A 17,173-nucleotide genomic window follows, 5' to 3' on the forward strand; every position below is an offset into this window, starting at 1 on the left:
GCCCCACTGCACTCCTCTTTCAGAGGGCAGAAGTGGAGTTCTGGCTGTATACAGGACTGCCTTTCTCAAGCTCCTCTGAAAGGAGATTGATGTGTCCTCTTGCTACTGAGCAAGTGATTTGGGTGGGAGGGGGATTCTTGCATCAGAATCAGAGATTCCCCTTGACTCCAGTTGCATTGACAAAAGAGAGGGGTCCTGTTGATGGCAGTGCTGAAAAGCTAGGGGGAGGCAAATGAGCCAGTGAGGTGAGCTCTGGAGACTGGTGACAGCTGGAGCAGGAAGAGGGGGAGACCCCCTAAAAAACTAGCAGGAGGCACACAAGGATGTCTGGAAGGAAGAGCTCCTTTGACTGTGGGGAGGACCTGGGGAAATTGCTTTCTTCTGTGTTCTCTGTCTCTGAAGCGGCTTTGGATGCCAGGTGCTGAAATGGATGTTAGTGTGCCTGATTGTTTCTGCTTCAGCAGTCAAGCAGGGCAGGTATGAGAAGCAATAAAGCAGAAACAGGAGATTCAAAGTCAAAATGACAAGGTCCGTAAGGCATTTCGGGCACCTATTTTGAGTCATTTTAGCTTTTCCTCCAATTTATCTTCAATTAAATGGCTCCTCAGCTTCCTATGGTGGACTCTATAGCCTTCTGTGGTCCACTGTCCCTATGCTGTCAACGCCTTGTATTGTTTAGTTTCTTCTTAAAAAAAATGCTCCATCGCCGGGCGCGGTGGCTCACACCTGTAATCCCAGCACTTTGGGAGGCCGAGGCGGGTGGATCACGAGGTCAAGAGATCGAGACCATCCTGGTCAACACGGTGAAACCCCGTCTCTACCAAAAATACAAAAAATTAGCTGGGCGTGGTGGTGCGTGCCTGTAATCCCAGCTACTCAGGAGGCTGAGGCAGGAGAATTGCCTGAACCCGGGAGGCGGAGGTTGCAGTGAGCCGAGATCGTGCCATTGCACTCCAGCCTGGGTAACAAGAGCGAAACTCCGTCTCAAAAAAAAAAAAAAAAAAGCTCCATCGTAGACTTCAGAGAATTCAGGGTCTCCCCATGAGAGAAGGTAGGCTGGCCACAGCTGACTTCCTTTCATCCCTGACACTGGCTTTGCGGTAAGTGTCCAGACTTGGGTGGTTTGTGTTGTGAGTACCGTAGATGAATGGGAGGAGTCCTTAGAAGCAGTGTCCAGTCTTTGTTTCCTCCAACAGGAAGAAAACTTAGAAATAAAGACCGGGTGGGCCTTCCCATTGGCGTCCAAACTGTATCCTTTTCATACAGTTCGTCTTTGGGATGAGCTGACTTCTGGTCTCAAGGAGGGGAAGTGACCAAGCTGTCTTTGGTTCAGCTCTTTGGGAACCCTTGGGCTTGGGAAGGGCCTTGGCTCCTGAAAGCTAGCTCTGTGTTTGACCTCACCTAAGAAGGCTGTTACTCCCAGTCCCAAGGATAGACCGTTGGAGGGGTGAATTCTTCACACTGAGCTTCCAAAACCATTTGGCCTGGGTCTTCAGTTAAGGAGGAAGACTGAGCCTCGGCTTCCTGGAGACTTGGCTCTGGGGCTAAGCTGGTCCTTGACTCAAGCCCTGAAGATCCTTGTAGTTCTCTGACACCTTCTAGAGTGGAAGTACTGGCTGGCCTGCTTACCTTGGGGCAAAGGATTTTGCTTTCTGGAAGGAAGTGGTCCAGAGGCCCATGGACTAAAAGGCATAGTGGTTTTTCAGGAGCTGTGGGGAAAAATTCTGTTTGAGTTGCTGTTAAAGCCAGGAGGCCAGATTCCTCAGTTGGGACTCCAGTTTCCTCCCCAGGACAGATGTCTGCCATGGTACCCTTTATTTTATTTCCTTCTGGATCTGTGATTTCCCATTGGCACAGCTCTGCCATCCTGCTCCCCAGGCTGCCTGCTCCCTGGGGGCTGACTTTGAGTTGGTCGGGGTTCAGAACACCTGACTGGAGCAAGAGCCCCCCTGAGCCTGTGCCTTCCCCAGGGCAGACTGCCTCCTGTTCTCTGGGCTTTGCTGCTGCTTTTGAGAAGTGTTCTTCAGTCCCTCCAGGACCTGCCTTCTGAACGAAGATCTCTCCTTGCCCTTGTGATTCTCGTTCCACCTCCTGTTCCAGTCCCCCTTCCTCTGCTGCTCCTCCACCTGCCTCCCAAGGGCAGATCTCTGCTTCCTTGGCGGAGGGAGCCTCTTCCACTTCCCACGGACACACTTCCACCACGCTGGTCTCCACACTGCCTGCTGCCTCAGAACTGCTGCTGTCAGAAGCATCTGGGGCTGGCTGTAGGGACCGTCCCCTGCCATCTTGACTCTCCCAGGGACACACAGCCTCCTCCTGCCTGAAGTCTGCCATCTCTGACTTTTTCTGAACTGGCACACCTTTGGGTTCTGAATTTTCTGGGGCTCTGCCTTTCTCTTCTTGAGAGTCCCCTTTTCCATCCTGTCTTGACACCTCTTTGACAGGGATTCTTTCAGTCACTTCCCAGGGACAGGTCTCGGCCTTGGCACTGCTGTCAAGTTTATACACGCTTGCATCAGGAACATCCCATGGGCACACGTCAACGGCTCTGCCCCCCGTGCTGACCAGTCTCTGGGAGCTGGCTTTAGGTTGGTCAGGGCACTGTCTGTCTGGGTAGGAGAAGGAACCTGCTGGGGCACTGCTCTCCTGTGAACAGACAGATTGTAGCTCATTGCTTGTTTTTTCCCCATCTTCAGGAGTGGATTTTTCTGTGTTTGAAGCTGGAGCTTTTTCTTGGGTTATATGTTCTGAGAAGGAGCCTGTCTTTGCGTCTTGTGTCAGGTCCCCCTTCTCTGTTGCTTCCAAGGAATGTCCCTCTGCCACTTCACTACTCATGCTGGTGAGCAAGTCTGAGATCTTGGGGGCCCGAGCAGGGGATTCCCTCAAGTCCTGGTTCTCCCAAAGACAAATAGCTTCCTGTTCTTGACACAGTTTTGTCATCCCTTTTGATAGGTCTTCTCCCAGGGAAGTGAGTCCCTCCTTTTCTAGAGCTTTCTCCCTCTGCTCTGCTGATTCACTCCCTGTCTCTTCGTCCAATCCTTTCCCAATAGTCCCTTCATTCAGCTCCCAGGGACAGATCTCGGCTTTTTCACTGGTAGCAGCATCCTGCGCTTCCCAGGGACACACCTCAGCAGGCCTGCACCCCACATGGTCCAGTTCCTCGAACTCAGCTTTTGGTCCATCAGCATCCAGAGTATCTGAATGCTGAGAGGAGGCCCCTGGACCCACCCTCCCCCAGGGACAAGCCACCTCCCACTCTGGGGTTGGCTTCTGTGGCTTCTCTGGAGCAGTAACAGCTATCTCCCTGGGTGGAAGAACTGCAGAAGCCTTTACTGTATCATTTGGGGATTTCCTAATGTCCTTGACTCCCACAGCGCTTTCCTCCCCTGCTCCAGCACCCACCTCCCAGGGACAGATTTCTGCCTTCCCAGCAGTCAGGATTTCCTCCACATCCAAAGGGCAAATGTTGGCAGCGTTGCTTCCCATGCTGCCTGACATCTGGAGAAGGGTTTGGGGTCTCTCTGTGTCTTGAGGACGTGGTTGTGGTGAGATGCTGCCAAGGTTCATACTCTCCCACGGACAGACTGCTTCCTGCTTTTGGATCTGCCCTGCAGGCTTTTCCCAAGCTGTGACATCTTGTATTTCTGATTTTCCAGGCATTTTCTCCTTGTCCTTTTGAGATTCTCCTCCTCTTGGTGCTTGTGCTGATGTCCATTCCTCTCTTGTTCTTTCATTTACCTCCCAGGGACAGATTTCTGCCTTGGCAGGTGTTGCTTCCTGTGCCTCCGGCCTGAGATCTTCCTGTGGACACACCTGTGTTGCTCTGCTTCCTCCATTGCATAGGAACTGACCACCGGCTTTGGATGAGGAATTGTCTAGACATGGGCTGGAGTGCCCAAGGACTGTCCTCTCCCAGGGACACACCGACTCCTGCTGTTGACTTAATTTCTGCCCTGCTTTCACAGTTTGTTCCCCCATCTCTCCAAAGCTTCCTCTTCTGGAGGTTTTTTCCTTTTCTTGGAGAGATTCTCCACCTGTTCCCAGATTCAGTGTTTCCTGCCCCATCACCTTATCAGCCAGCTCCCAGGGACAGATCTCTGCTTTCCCGACAGCAGGAGCATCTCCTGCCTCCCAGGAACACACTTCAGCAATGCCACTGCCCAGACTCCCTGAACACTGTGAGCTTCCTGGGGTCTGAATTGAGACTGCTGAGGGGCCCCGGAAATCTGTACTCTCCCATGGACAAAGAGACTCCAAGTCTCCACCCAGTTTCTGTTCTCTCCAAAAGGTTGCTTTCCTGGTTTTCTGCTTTTCCTGAGAGAGATCCTTTACTACCTCTTGGGCTGGTTGCCCGCCCTCACCTCTTTCACTTGCCTCCCAGGGACACAGCTCCGCCCTGGCGATGTCAGGTGTATGAGTGTCTGGGCCAGCAGCTTCCCCCGCAGGCTTCTCCACCTTCCTGGCCTCCACACTGCCCCCTGCCTCAGATCTGTCTCTGATTCTGCCAGGGTCCTGAGGAGCTGACCCAGGGAACAGACCTCCATGATCGGCACTCTCCCAGGGACACACAGCTTCCTGCTCCCTCACCAGCCTCTCTGGTCTTTTCCTCATCATGGCAGCCACATCAGTGGGCTCTGATTTTCCTGGGGCCCCCACCCCCTTTTCTTGGGAGTCACCTGGGTCTTGTCTTAGTGCCTTCAACTCAGGGGCTCCTTCACTCATCTCCCAGGGGCAGATTTCGGCCTTGCTACCACAGTCCGGCTGACGCGTTTCTAATTCAGTGATCTCCCAGGGGCATACCTCTGCCACCCTGTGGTCAGCACTACCCAGGGGCTGGAGGCCAGCTTTGGGCAGTTCCTGCCCCCTCACAGGGGCTTCTTTTGATTGCTCGACATTTTTGTCCCTAGAAACTTGCCTCAGTGTGGCAAGCCCTGTTTTACCTGCTGTCTCAGCTTTCCGCTCCCCTAGACCCTGGGGCGTCCTTCTGTCTCTGTCTTCTTGTTCCCTGCTGCCCTCCCGTTGACAGACTTGGAGCATCCTGCTGGTGTGAGCGTTCTGTTGGTTCTGGAGGGACTCCTCGTCATCGCAGGGGGCAAAAGCAGCCTGCTTACTCACCGCCTTGGGCCGGCCTAGCCTGGGCGATCGGGAGGGTACCCCCACACTGTCTCCCACAGCCCTGCCATTCTGCCCCTCAGGACTCTCCTCCACACTCCCCTTCTCTCTGTAGGTGCTCCGGGAGCGGGTCAGAGCTCTAATCGCTAGCCCCAGGCTGTGCATGGAACCCTGCTGAACAGGGGCCTTGAGGCTGTGGGATTTTGGGAAGATCTTGGACCGGTCTTCGCCCACGTCGTTAGCTTCCCTCTGGAGGTGCGCGTCCTCAGTGTCCATCTTATTCTCCCCAGCCCTGCTTTTCTCTACTGCAACAGAGAGGGCCCTCCAGAGCCTGGCCCGAGCGGGGGCAGGGGAAGGGTGGCCTTGCTCTGGCCCTGAGGGTCCTTCCTGGGCGACATTTTCTTTCTTGACTGGCAGTTCTGTGTTCTCCCAGGGGCAGATGTAGGTGAGTAAGTTGGGGCTTTGGGGGGCTACTGGGACTGGTGCCAGGGTGGGGGCTGGGGTTGGAGCTAGAGCTGGCAGCAGGGCTGGAGCCAAGGTGGAGGTGGGAGAGAGCATCCTTGGCTCTCCCAGGCAGGCCCCAGACAGGGCCAAGATGGGGGTGGAGACCTGGTGCCGGATGGGTGGGTGAGGCAGCCTCCTCCCAGCCTCCTCGTGAAGCCTCCCAGAGGCATGAGAGCTGTCCATGCTGCTGCTCTTGGCAGGGGAAGGTGGAGCTGACAGGGGGGGCCGTCGAGGCTGCTCCAGCCTTCGGGCCGATGGCCTCCGCACCAGGCTGGCCATGGCTGCCTCGGCCTTCTTCCGCTCCTCCCGCTCCTTTGCTTGCCGGTAGGTCTCCTCCAGGTAGGCCTGGCTGGCCATGAGCAAGGCGTTTTCCCTGGAGCCGGCCACGCTGAGCGACTTCTGCAGAGGGGCGGGCCGGGCTCTGGGGAGCCTCTCTCCCACTGTCAGGTTGTGGGCGCTGGCCGACCTGAAGCCCAGGGCAGGGGGCCCGTCCGCCGACTCCCGGCTCTCTGTCCGAGGGGCCTTCTTGGCCAGCTTCCTCCTCAGCAGTGAGTCCAGAAGAGGCGGGTCCTGCTCCCTGCGCTGGTCGTAGGTGCTGCGGGACTTGCGAGCCGGTGTCCCCTCGGGTTCCTGGAGGCTGGAGCTGAGGAGCCGGCGGCGGGAGGAGCCAGGCAGGCTGCCGCGGCCCGGGGAGCCCGAGTCCCGGGAGTGCCGCCTGGCCAGGTACCTGATGAAGGAGCGGCCCAGCCCCTGGCGTGAGCTGCCCCGATTCTTGGGCAGGTGGGGGTTGTTCGCAGCCATTTCCTTGGTCTTGTGGACCTCCAGCTGGGCATAGAGCTTCTTTAGCTCGTTCTGTGGGGCGACAGGAAGGAAAGCAGGGCTGCAGGTGAGCTCCCTCCATTCCCTGGCTGGCTGGCCCTCCGCCGTTGCGTAGACCATTTTCCCTGGGGGATCTCTTTCCATCAAGCTGTATCTCTTCCCTGCTTCTAAAACTCTCAGAATTCACCTCCTTGTTCACCTGTGAGATCAGTTGCTGACCTGAGTCCCAGCCAGATGCAGTCAGCTCAGAGGACGCAGGTGTACTACCTTCTCTGGGCATTGTGGTCGGGTGGGAAGTCGGTAGCTTGGGGGACACTCAATGTGCTGTGTGCCCGGAGGCTGTTTTCATGACCCCTCTGAGCCTCTGCATTTCCTGTAAAGCAGTGTTACCTGGGTGACCAATGTTACCTTCCTTAAGAGCATTATATGAGATTGAGACTAGTGGGTGTGAAATGTGGTGTTCAGGTGTAAATGATGGAACAGGGCTTTAAAAGTCTTCTGATCTGGGTTTCTCCCAAAGCCAGACAGGGGCTGCAGACTGGCTTGTGTTCCAGAAAGTGGAGAGCTAGGGGTGGAGTTGCCCCTCCATACTCCCTGGCCCTTCAGCTGGATTGGGGTCTCAGGAGGCAGGACAGGCAGAGCTCAGAGGGGTGAGGACACAAGGCGGAAATGGGCAGGGGCAGTTGGGATAAGGAAGGACTCGGGAGATGTAAGGACTCGCTTTGTGAGCCTGCAGACAAGTCAGGTGTGGAGGGAACTCCAGTAGAGGTGGAGGGGATGGAGAGAATGGCTTCCCATGATGGTTCCTAGAGCCTGGATTGTATAAAACAATGGGCCGGCTGGGCGCGGTGGCTCAAGCCTGTAATCCCAGCACTTTGGGAGGCCGAGGCGGGTGGATCACGAGGTCAAGAGATCAAGACCATCCTGGTCAACATGGTGAAACCCCACCTCTACTAAAAATACAAAAAATTAGCTGGGCATGGTGGCGCGTGCCTGTAATCCCAGCTTCTCAGGAGGCTGAGGCAGGAGAATTGCCTGAACCCAGGAGGTGGAGGTTGCGGTGAGCCGAGATCGCGCCATTGCACTCCAGCCTGGGTAACATGAGTGAAACTCCGTCTCAAAAAAACAAACAAACAAACAAAAAAAAAACAATGGGCTTAGACTCAGCTCTCTTTGTATGTTACCCACTGAGCCTCTTATTGGGGTTCTGGTGACTATAATGATATCCTTGAGGACAGAAACGAGAATAAACATGCTCTTCCAGTGTAGACCCAGGAAGAACTTCCTCTCTCTAAGACCTGCCAGGTCCAGGGAAATGGGGATCCTGGTGGCCACTGCCTAATCTACCCAACCCCACAGATGGCCCTAGGGTCAAAAACCATCCTACTTTGCTGGGGGCTAAGGTTCTTTTTTTTTTTTTTGAGACAGAGTTGTGCTCTGTCACCCAGGCGGGAGTGCAGTGGCACGATCTCAGCTTACTGCAGCCTTAACTTACCAGGCTCCAGTGATCCTCCTCCCACCTCAGCCTCCTGAGTAGCTGGGACCACAGACACACACCACCACATCCAGCTAATTATGGTATTTTTAGTAGAGATGGGATTTCATCATGTTGGCCAGGCTGGTTTTAAACTCCTGGCCTCAAGTGATCCACCTGTCTCGGCCTCCCAAAGTGTTGGGGTTACAGTCATGAGCCACCATGCCCGGCCAGCTGAGGGGTTTCTTAGTCTGCCCCCGACCTGATGCTCCTGCTGAGTGAGAGTGGAGGACACGAGGGAGTAGGTCTCCACTCTCGGCCCTGCCTGTAGCTTGCCACATGGCCTGGGCTTCTGGCATCTGGTTCTGGGGCTTTGGGGTTTTCCCACTTGGGTGTGTGTGGCCTCCTTTGAACAGAGTCAGGGGAATCAGTTTCGGGCAGTGGTGGAGAAGGGAGGGAGCAGGTCTTGGAGGGAAGAGGACTCGCAGTGGCACACAGCCCAGGTGGCAGGGCCCAGGGCTCCCTCTGCTCCATTCCTAAAAGCTAGCATTAAAAGGAGGCGGGGAGGGTGACACATACCCGAATGTCTCCAGGGTCCAGGCTGCGCTCACTCCAGGCTGAGGCGATGCTGCTGCCGAGGTAGGAGCCCGAGTGCTGCAGTTCCAGCTCATCCTCGTACACCTCATCCACCATCTCCTCCCGGGGAGGAGCCCCCAGCTTCCAGAACTGGCAGGGGCGCATGTGAGTGGGAATAAGACTCACCCTGGTTCCCTGTCCACTCCTGCTCTCACCTGCCCTGGGGAATGTGTCTTTACTTGGTGACGCTTCACCCCTTCTCTGATTTGGAATTCTGGGGGTCTTTAGAGTTTACTCCCGTCATCCTCCCTGACTCTAGCTCAGAGAGCAGGGTAGTTTCAAGTTCCCGACCCTGCAATTCCTAGCCTGGTCCTTCAGCTCCCCCATCTCTCCCTGTGTACCTGCTTCTGAGTAGATTATCAGAGTGTGCCAACCTTCCAGCTGCAGGAGAGAGCCTCTCCAGCTCTGGTTCTTCTTTCCCTTGCCCAGGAACTGGAAGCAGAGAGCATCCCCACCCAAGTGGGCTCCTAGCTTAGGGCCCCTGGCACTCTGCTCACTCACCCAGCACTTTCTGTCGTCCTCACCCTGGCCTGCAGAGGGCGCTGCAGGACAACAGATCCACAGCACCCCTGACAGAGGGGCTGGGGTCTGCCTCACGGGCAGGAGGGGAAGACCTCACCTTAGGGATGAAGATCAGAGCCAGTGTGGCCGTGACTGTGCTGTGGGTGTGGAAGAAGAAGAGGAGGAGGGTCCAGTCCGGGTGCAGGGAGGGAACCAGCACAAACCTGGGGGCGGGATGGGGGGAGGTCATAACTGCACGCGGGAGTGGCCTCTGCTGCTTCACCTTCTCACTAGCGTTTCACCCCAGCCCCAGCCCTGATCCCCTTAGGACAAGGAGGCATTCTGCCCTCTTCTGTCCTCTCCAGGATTTAGGTCCCACCTCAATCCCATTAATCCCCACCTCCAAGAGGCCTTCCCAGACTACTCCAGCTCACTTTCTTTGGCTGTGTATATATAGCACAGACGTGTGCTTCAGACTCTTAGGCCCACTCCATGGGTTAACTCTGCCTCCACCACAGGGCCTGGTCCTTACCGACACACAGCAGCCTGCTGCTCTTATGGCTGAGGAGTGAGGGCAGAAGGCAGGGAGGACTGAGCAAGCGTGGGAAGGGGTATGTTAAGTGCTGGAGAGGTTCTTTGGGAGGGGTAAGGAGTTAGGAGGAAGGTACTTGTCCTCCTCTTGTGTGTCGGGGGCCTCCTCACCTGGGCCAGGCCTGGAGTACAGTACAGTAGGGACATCTGGGGGGTAGGGAGAAAGCGAGAAGTGGGGGCCTTCCTCATCATGCTGAGGCATAGCAGTGTCACCAGGAAGCATAGCAGTGTCACCAGGATGGTGTGGGATGGGAGAGGTAAGAAGTGGTATTAAGAGTGGAAGGGAGCCAGGCATGGTGGCTCACGCCTGTAATCCCAGCGCTTTGGGAGGCTGAGGTGGGCAGATCGCAAGGTCAGGAGCTCGAGACCAGCCTGACCAACATGGTGAAACCCCGTCTCTACTAAAAATACAAAAATTAGCCAGTCGTGGTGGCGAGTGCCTGTAGACCCAACTACTGGGGAGGCTGAGGCAAGAGAATCACTTGAAACTGTGAGGTGGAGGTTGCAGTGAGCCAAGATGGCCCCACAGCACTCCATCCTGGGCTACAGAGAGAGACTCCATCTCAAAATGTAAGAATGGAAGGGGCTGTGGTTGGTAGGTGGGTCGGTCCTCACCTGGCCGTGTGGAAGGCAGCGGAAAGCAGCAGCTCGTTGTGCAGGGCGATGCCCATGTAGCGTGGCTCGTGGAAGGTGGAGAGCACAGCCCGAGTGGCGTAGCACAGGAAGCTGCCCCAGCACAGCAGCAGCAGCTCAGCTGCAAGGAGGCAGGAGGGAGAGAGCCGGCACTGCCTCAGCACCGTGCCATCCCTTTCTCAGAAGGATGTGCTAGGGGTAGCCTGGGCCAGGGGTCTGGGGACAAGGCAGGAGAACCAGAACAAGAGGACCCCAGGAGGCTGAGAGTCAGGGACGAGCATGAGGCCAGGCTCAGCAGAAGCAGCTCACCCACAACCATGATGTAGTCCCAGCGGTCGTGGTGACAGAGGTAGAAATGGCGGCCAGTGGGAGTGTGGCCTCGGATCACCAGAGGTGCGTGCTGGATGCCTCGCTCCAGGGCGCCCACGGTCCACACAACCAGGAAGCCCAGCACAGGTAGCAGGAGCAGCCCCAGGCGCTGCAGCAGCCGCCCACTGCTCAGAAGGGTGCTCCGCTGGGCCGTTCGAGACAGAAACAGCTGCAGCACTCTGCGAGGGTTAGAATACATAGGGTTGGCATTGTGCAGTGGCTCACGCTTGTAATCCCAGCACTTTGGGAGGCCGAGGCGAGCGGATCACGAGGTCAGGAGTTCGAGACCAACCTGGCCAATACAGTCAAACCCTGTCTCTACTAAAAATACAAAAATTAGCTGGGTGCGGTGGCACGCCTGTAATTCCAGCTACTCGGGAGGCTGAGGCGGGAGAATCCTTGAACGGGGAGGCAGAGGTTGCAGTGAGCAGAGATCACACCACTGTACTCCAGCCTGGGTGACAGAGCTAGACTCCGCCTCAAAAAAAAGAAAAAAATGAATACACAGGGTAGATGGCAGGGACCTGGGAGGACCACGGAGAGGGAGCCAGTGCCCTGGCTTCTGTCCCTTCCTGCCCTCCCCTCCACACAGGTACTTGTCCTTCCATCCTTTTCATGGTTTGCTGCCTCTTGCTACCTGCCCAAAAGTTACATGGAGGAGAAGGCTGTGGTGATGGGGGTTGTACTTGGGGGCACAGGGGAGTGGGGCTGGCACGGGTCTGGCTTTGAAAAACGGCATTCCATGAGTGAGCTGGGGTGGTCTGGGATGAACAGCATGAGAACAAAGTCTGCCCAGGCCATACCTGTAAAGCTTGAGTATGACGGTGCCGTAGACGATTGCAAAACCCAGCAGCCGCACCCAGCGAAGGGCGATGCAGCGGAATACACTGGGCTTGAAGCATAGGATGAAGACCTGGTGGGAAGGGGCAAAAGTCTCTGCTCTCCACGGTGCTTCTGCTGCAGGCAAGGCGCATGCTAAGCTCATTGTGGATCCTCCCAACAACCCTGAAATAGAGGCATCACCACCTTCATTCTGCAGAGGAGCAGCTGAAGTGTCAAAGAGGCTAGGTAACTTGCCCTAAGTCACTCTGCAAGTCACAGAGCTCTTTTAAGCCTGGGGCTCCAGAACTCACAGACCAGCTTGCCATTTGTGGGTATGAGTAGGGGAAATCTGAGGTCTCTGAATCCCCTCAAGAGGGCAGAGAAGAGGAAGGGTTCTGGGGCTATAGGGGATGCTGGAAGGTAGGGCCAGCCTCTGGCCACAGACTCACAGGAAAGTAAAGCAGCAGGAATCCAAAAAGGACGGTTTCCAGCAGGACCACTCCAGATGCCCAGATCCTCTGTGAAGCAAGGAGAGAGGCATGTCAGCAGAGCCTGGACGATGGTGCCGGAGGCTCTCGGGCCCTGAGCTAAGGCTTCACCCTGTAACACTGGCTCTGCCCTCTCTGCCCACAGTCACACCCCCACTGTCACCACAGACTCAGCTCCGCTGGCACTAAACCTGGCTAAGGCCGAGGTTTCACATCATTCCCACACATCCCTGTGTTCTCCCCTTCCCGCTCAGGGCCTTGCTGCAGACCTCGGCTCAAATAGAGGCTGCTGAAGCTGGAAGGGATCTCATGCGTTCCACAAGCACTGGGTCAGGCTGCTCCCTTGCCTAGAATCAGGTACCCCTTCTGGGCCCAGTAAGTGTCCAGTTAACCTTCAAGCTTGGCTCATGTCACATCCAGAATGTCTTTCCCATGCCATCTCAGGCAGGATGACTTTCTGTGAGATCCCACAGCAATGGACAGACACCTCCATCTTTGCCCATCTCACTGTACTGTCATTTTCTTTACATGTCTGCTTTCTCCATTAAACTGGGAGCTCTGTGCGGGCCCAGATCACTTCCTCTTGAGCCTAGGCAGTGTTTTGCTTAGAGTAGATATTCAACTAGTGTTTATGAATCAAGTTCAATGCCCTTATTTTACAGATGAGGAAGCAAGTCCAAGGTGGAGAAATCACTTGCATAATGCTGCATAGTGAGTTGGATTTAGAATCAAGATTAGAACCCATTTCTTCTAAATTCTGGTCTTAGGTGGTCTCAGGTCTCCAGTTGAGATGGGTTGGACCCGTGTGCATGAGGTGTGGGGCCTTCCTTGCCTTGTTCCGGCGGCAGCGGTAGGAGACCAGCATGCTCAGGAAGATGGCCAGCATACAGCAGGCCTGGCAGGCCAGCACAGTGGCCCGCAGCGCCATGGCCTCTTCCACCAGGCACGGTGTGGCATCCATGCAGCTGCTGCAGCCCTCAGGACATGGCAGGCACCGCAGCAGCCTCCCAGATCTGCCTTCAGGGGACCCGAATTGCCCGGTACTCTGGAAGGCACTGTCCTCTAACCCTATAAAGAACAAGATTGGTGCAGGGAGAGCGGCCCAGCTAGAGCATCCTGACATCCCAGCCTGTTCTCCTGATAGTTACCACAGCCCTCTCCCTGTTCTCCTGTGATCTAGGGCTCCAGGGACAAGTGGGAATGGGTGCTTCCTTGGGAGGGCAGGGTACCAGGAAGAGGTGACACCAAGCTAGGGCTCCTTGAGAGGCCAACTTGCATCACATCTGCATGTTATGGGCTCATACTCAGAAGGCGCAGACACCCCCACACTGCACCCTGCTTGTCTCTCCTGCTTTCTCTCAACCTTCTGCTCTTGCCCCACAAGTTCCCTCCCAGGGTCTCACCCCCACCTGCCTTTCTTCTGTACCCTCCCGTCCAGCCTCTCCTGTAAAACGCATGCCCAGCCCTAACCACACTTACATACCCCCAGAGGGGCTTGCTCCGTAGAACCCAGGTCGGCATCGGCAGAGGTAGCGGCCAAGAACAAAGCCCTGACTCTCCAGGGGGACACACTGTGGGGACGACAAACACAATATGTGTTTATGTGGGGCTTTCTCTGGAAGAATATTCCCTCCTGGGAGAGATGGAGGGTTCATCTACCTCCCTATCCATGGGACTGGGGTCCACACTAGGGAATCCCTCTGGAAGCTCTCTCTAGTCCTTGCGAAGTTTTCCCTCTGTGGAAAATGTACCCTACCCTACCTCTGCTGTTGCCTCTCTTCCCAAAGAGATCCACAGCAAAGAGCATGGGGAGAAATCACCCTTTTCTTCAGACTGGCAGAGACAGGAACCTCATAGGACCCATTTCCCAGTGTCCAGCTCTTGCTAGGGCAAGATACTGGGGGAAGTGGAAGCAGGGAGAGCTCTGAGCCCAGCCACACCTTGTGTGCCTACATCCTGCTTCAAAGGGTCCCCACCAGCTTCCCTCCTTGGCACACAAATGGACTGGAAAGGCCCCCATGGAGGAGCAGCTTCTTTCATCAGGGGCCATCTGGCTTTGGCACAGGGCTGTTTTTCCCAGCCTTAATGCCAGGCTAATGCCAGGCTGGTGGGATGCCAAGGCCAGCCTTTATTCCACCTCCTCCCATTAATGTTTGCCCAGCAGGGGCCAGAGTAGACCTCAGAGCCAGGCAGGGAATATGAGCAAATGAGGTCAGATCTATTGTGGGGAATGGCTGGAAACAGACATCAGTGGCGCAAAGGAAGGGGTTAACCTTAGAAGAGTCTATATCCAGCCCCTGACCTCACCTAGAAGGGTTAGTGTGTGGTGCTTGTGAAGCTGTGGCCCAACTTCCCCTCTTTTCTGGACCACTGGACTGCACTCTGTTCCTGCCACAGTCTGCACAATTAAACAAACATGCACCCAGAGAAGTGAATGTGTCTGGGTTAAACAGTGAACTGGATGGTGGGAGTCCTTTTCTATCCCTCCACCTCTAGCTGCAGACACATGTGCCCTGAAGAGCAGTAGGACCACCTGTGCACACAGAACAATATGCCCACCAGCCCTAGCAGGCCACAGGGCTTGCCCTGGCTTCAGTTCAGCTCAGGAACAAGTGTGCAGTCGTTGTAACCATGGAGCGGATGAGTTCACTGGCCTCCCAGTTTCCCAGTGCTGGACCTGCATGATTACCAGCCAGTGCTCTCCATCACTGTGAGTCGCCTACACACAGAGCTTTGAATCTACCTGCATCTGGCCCAGGTCCCATAGCAGTCACTGGTCCCAGGCCTCTTTGAGCTCCTTTGTTGGTTAGATTCCTCCCACACCCCAACCAGCAATTCCATTTATTTCATCAAAATGGAATATCCTTATGTAGAGAGACCAATGGAGCACCCTTTGTGGGCCAAGAGGAGCCCAGAGCTGTGTTACATGGAGAGTGTGGTCCTAGGGAGGAAAGGAGATACGTCACAGAGGCTCAGGGAGGAGCCCTGGGGAGGGATCCCGGAGCACTGAGTTGTAGTGCCCCCCAATCCTCCTCATCCTTACCTGAGTGCTGTTGAGGTCACACAGGTGTGTGCTGGAGTACCAGCCTGGGCCACTTGCGCACTGATTGATGTCCACACTCTGGAGATCTACGGCCATCTGCACCTGCCCCCTACGGCAGTGAATCGCCAGTTAGGGGCACAGTGATGGATGCCAAAGTGGACATGTGTCCACTTTGGGCACTGTTGGGGCCCAGAAAACGATACTCCAAATTATGGCACTTTGGCATGCTGAGGACTTTGAACTAAAGGAGATGAGAAGGGTTCAGAAGTAAGGTCTCTCTGACCTTCCCCTGCCCTCTTATATGCCACTCCTCCTTCTCCCTGCTGAAGTGAGTTCTAGAAACCAGAATTCCCCTTCCCCAAGGCAGGTCATAGAAACTAGAATCTCCCTCCCCAGAGCAAGACATAAAACCAAGAAGTATTATTCTCATCTTCCCCTGCCTTTCCGTGTAGGGGCTGGTCATAAAGAAATTCTCTGGCCTGCCTTGACTGGTAGTAAGTAGGTCATATGACCCTCATTCCAGAGGGATCCTGCCCTCTACCTGGGAGGAAGGATGCAACACAGGCTGAGAGGAAGCTGGACAGAGAGGGCCTGGCTGTGTTTCCGCACTTGGTCTGCCACCATTAGATCGTAGCCTCTTTTGTCCAATTACATTTCTACAGGGCTGACCATTCTTCACTGAAGCAAGACACATGGTTTTGCTCTGTTGCCCAGGTTGGAGTGCAGTGCATGATCATAGCTCAAGTGATCCTCACACCTCATGTGACCATAGGCATGTGCCACCATGCCTGGCTAGTTTTAAAAAATTATTTTTAGTGGAGACAAGGTCTGGTTATATCGCTCAGGCTGGTCTTGAACTTCTGGGCTCAAGCCACCCTCCTGCCTGGGCTTCCAAAGTGCTGGGATTATATGTGTAAGCCACTGAGCCTCTGCCACTAGGTCTTCATTTCTGAAGGCTCCTGTGTCATGTAAATCTTTGATTAAATAGGTGGGGTGCAGTGGATTATGCCTGTAATCCTAGCACTTTGGGAGGCCGAGGGGGGTAGATCACCTAAAGCCAGGAGTTCGAGAACAGCCTGGCCACATGGAGAAACCCTGTCTCTACTAAAAATACAAAAATTAGCTAGGTATGGTGGCTGGCGTCTGTAATCTCATCTACTCAGGAGGCTGAGGCAGGAGAATCGCTTGAACCCAGGAGGCAGAGGTTGCAATAAGCCGAGATTGTACTACTGCACTCCAGGCTGGGCTACAGAGTGAGACTCTGTCTCAGAAAACAAACAAACAAAAACTTTGATTAAATAAATTGGTTATGCCTTTTCTCTTGTTAATCTGTCTTTTGTTTTAGAGTGTTGTGACCCTTACGATGAGTGAGGAAAGGGATAGAGATCACACTTTTCTGCCCCTACAGTCACCGGATTTGGGGACAATGCAGTCTTTGCAAACTTTAGCCCAGCACCTGTGGTGTGTATGAAGAGCATGCATGCACTCCATTTCTCCAGCGTCATGCATGCTCACTGTCTCTGTGGACAACAGTCTCTTTCCTACTGGGTTGTTCTCTCCAGTCCTCGGCTTTTTGACATCCTATCGTTTCCTGGTTTCTATCAAGGAGTAAAGGGAGGGCGCATGTCAAGACATGGCAGGAGCCAGGGCCCTGATGATCCTCTGAAGGGGATTTTCACACTTCCTCATGTATGTACACACACACAGAGATCAGCTCAGCTGCTAACCAGTTACTCTCTCCGCCCAAGCCAGGTCCGAATTGATCACAGGAAAGGAGATATGAAATGGAGGAGCCCTGACCTGGACCAGCAGCTCCTCAGCCTCTGCTCTGGGCTGAGCTGGCAAGAAGCCAGGCTGCCTGCTGGCAGGAGGGGAGCCCTACTAGGAACAATGAATGGGGGCATGGAGCTGGAGAGTGTTGATTGTTGAATGCCCTGCCATCCTAGGCTCAGTTGCTGCCCCCTTCCCAATAGGACCCTGAGTCCTTCATTCCTGTGGTTGAGGGAGGAGGTCAGTTACTGGAGGAGAATCACAACCTTCTGCATCATCAAGACAGGCAGGACAGGGCCGGGCGCGGTGGCTCAAGCCTGTAATCCCAGCACTTTGGGAGGCCGAGGCGGGTGGATCACGAGGTCAAGAGATCGAGACCATCCTGGTCAACATGGTGAAACCCCGTCTCTA

General features: G+C 55.1%; 1 protein-coding gene across 1 annotated transcript in view; it reads right to left on the reverse strand.

Annotated features, from left to right (window-relative positions):
* Window positions 1-1,004: 1,004 nt before the first annotated feature.
* Window positions 1,005-17,173, reverse strand: part of GPR179 (G protein-coupled receptor 179) — an 18,336-nt gene continuing 2,167 nt past the window's right edge. The window contains exons 2-11 of the mRNA XM_017497069.2: window positions 14,993-15,101; window positions 13,433-13,520; window positions 12,782-13,017; window positions 11,911-11,979; window positions 11,443-11,552; window positions 10,580-10,818; window positions 10,253-10,391; window positions 9,165-9,270; window positions 8,489-8,635; window positions 1,005-6,468 (exon numbers count right to left, since the gene is read on the reverse strand). Coding sequence (XP_017352558.2) covers window positions 1,414-6,468; window positions 8,489-8,635; window positions 9,165-9,270; window positions 10,253-10,391; window positions 10,580-10,818; window positions 11,443-11,552; window positions 11,911-11,979; window positions 12,782-13,017; window positions 13,433-13,520; window positions 14,993-15,101 — 6,298 coding nt within the window. The 3' untranslated portion in view covers window positions 1,005-1,413. The remainder of the gene's footprint in view (window positions 6,469-8,488; window positions 8,636-9,164; window positions 9,271-10,252; window positions 10,392-10,579; window positions 10,819-11,442; window positions 11,553-11,910; window positions 11,980-12,781; window positions 13,018-13,432; window positions 13,521-14,992; window positions 15,102-17,173) is intronic.

Source organism: Cebus imitator, unplaced genomic scaffold (assembly GCF_001604975.1).
Source record: "Cebus imitator isolate Cc_AM_T3 unplaced genomic scaffold, Cebus_imitator-1.0 Scaffold228, whole genome shotgun sequence".
Classification (NCBI taxonomy): domain Eukaryota; kingdom Metazoa; phylum Chordata; class Mammalia; order Primates; family Cebidae; genus Cebus; species Cebus imitator.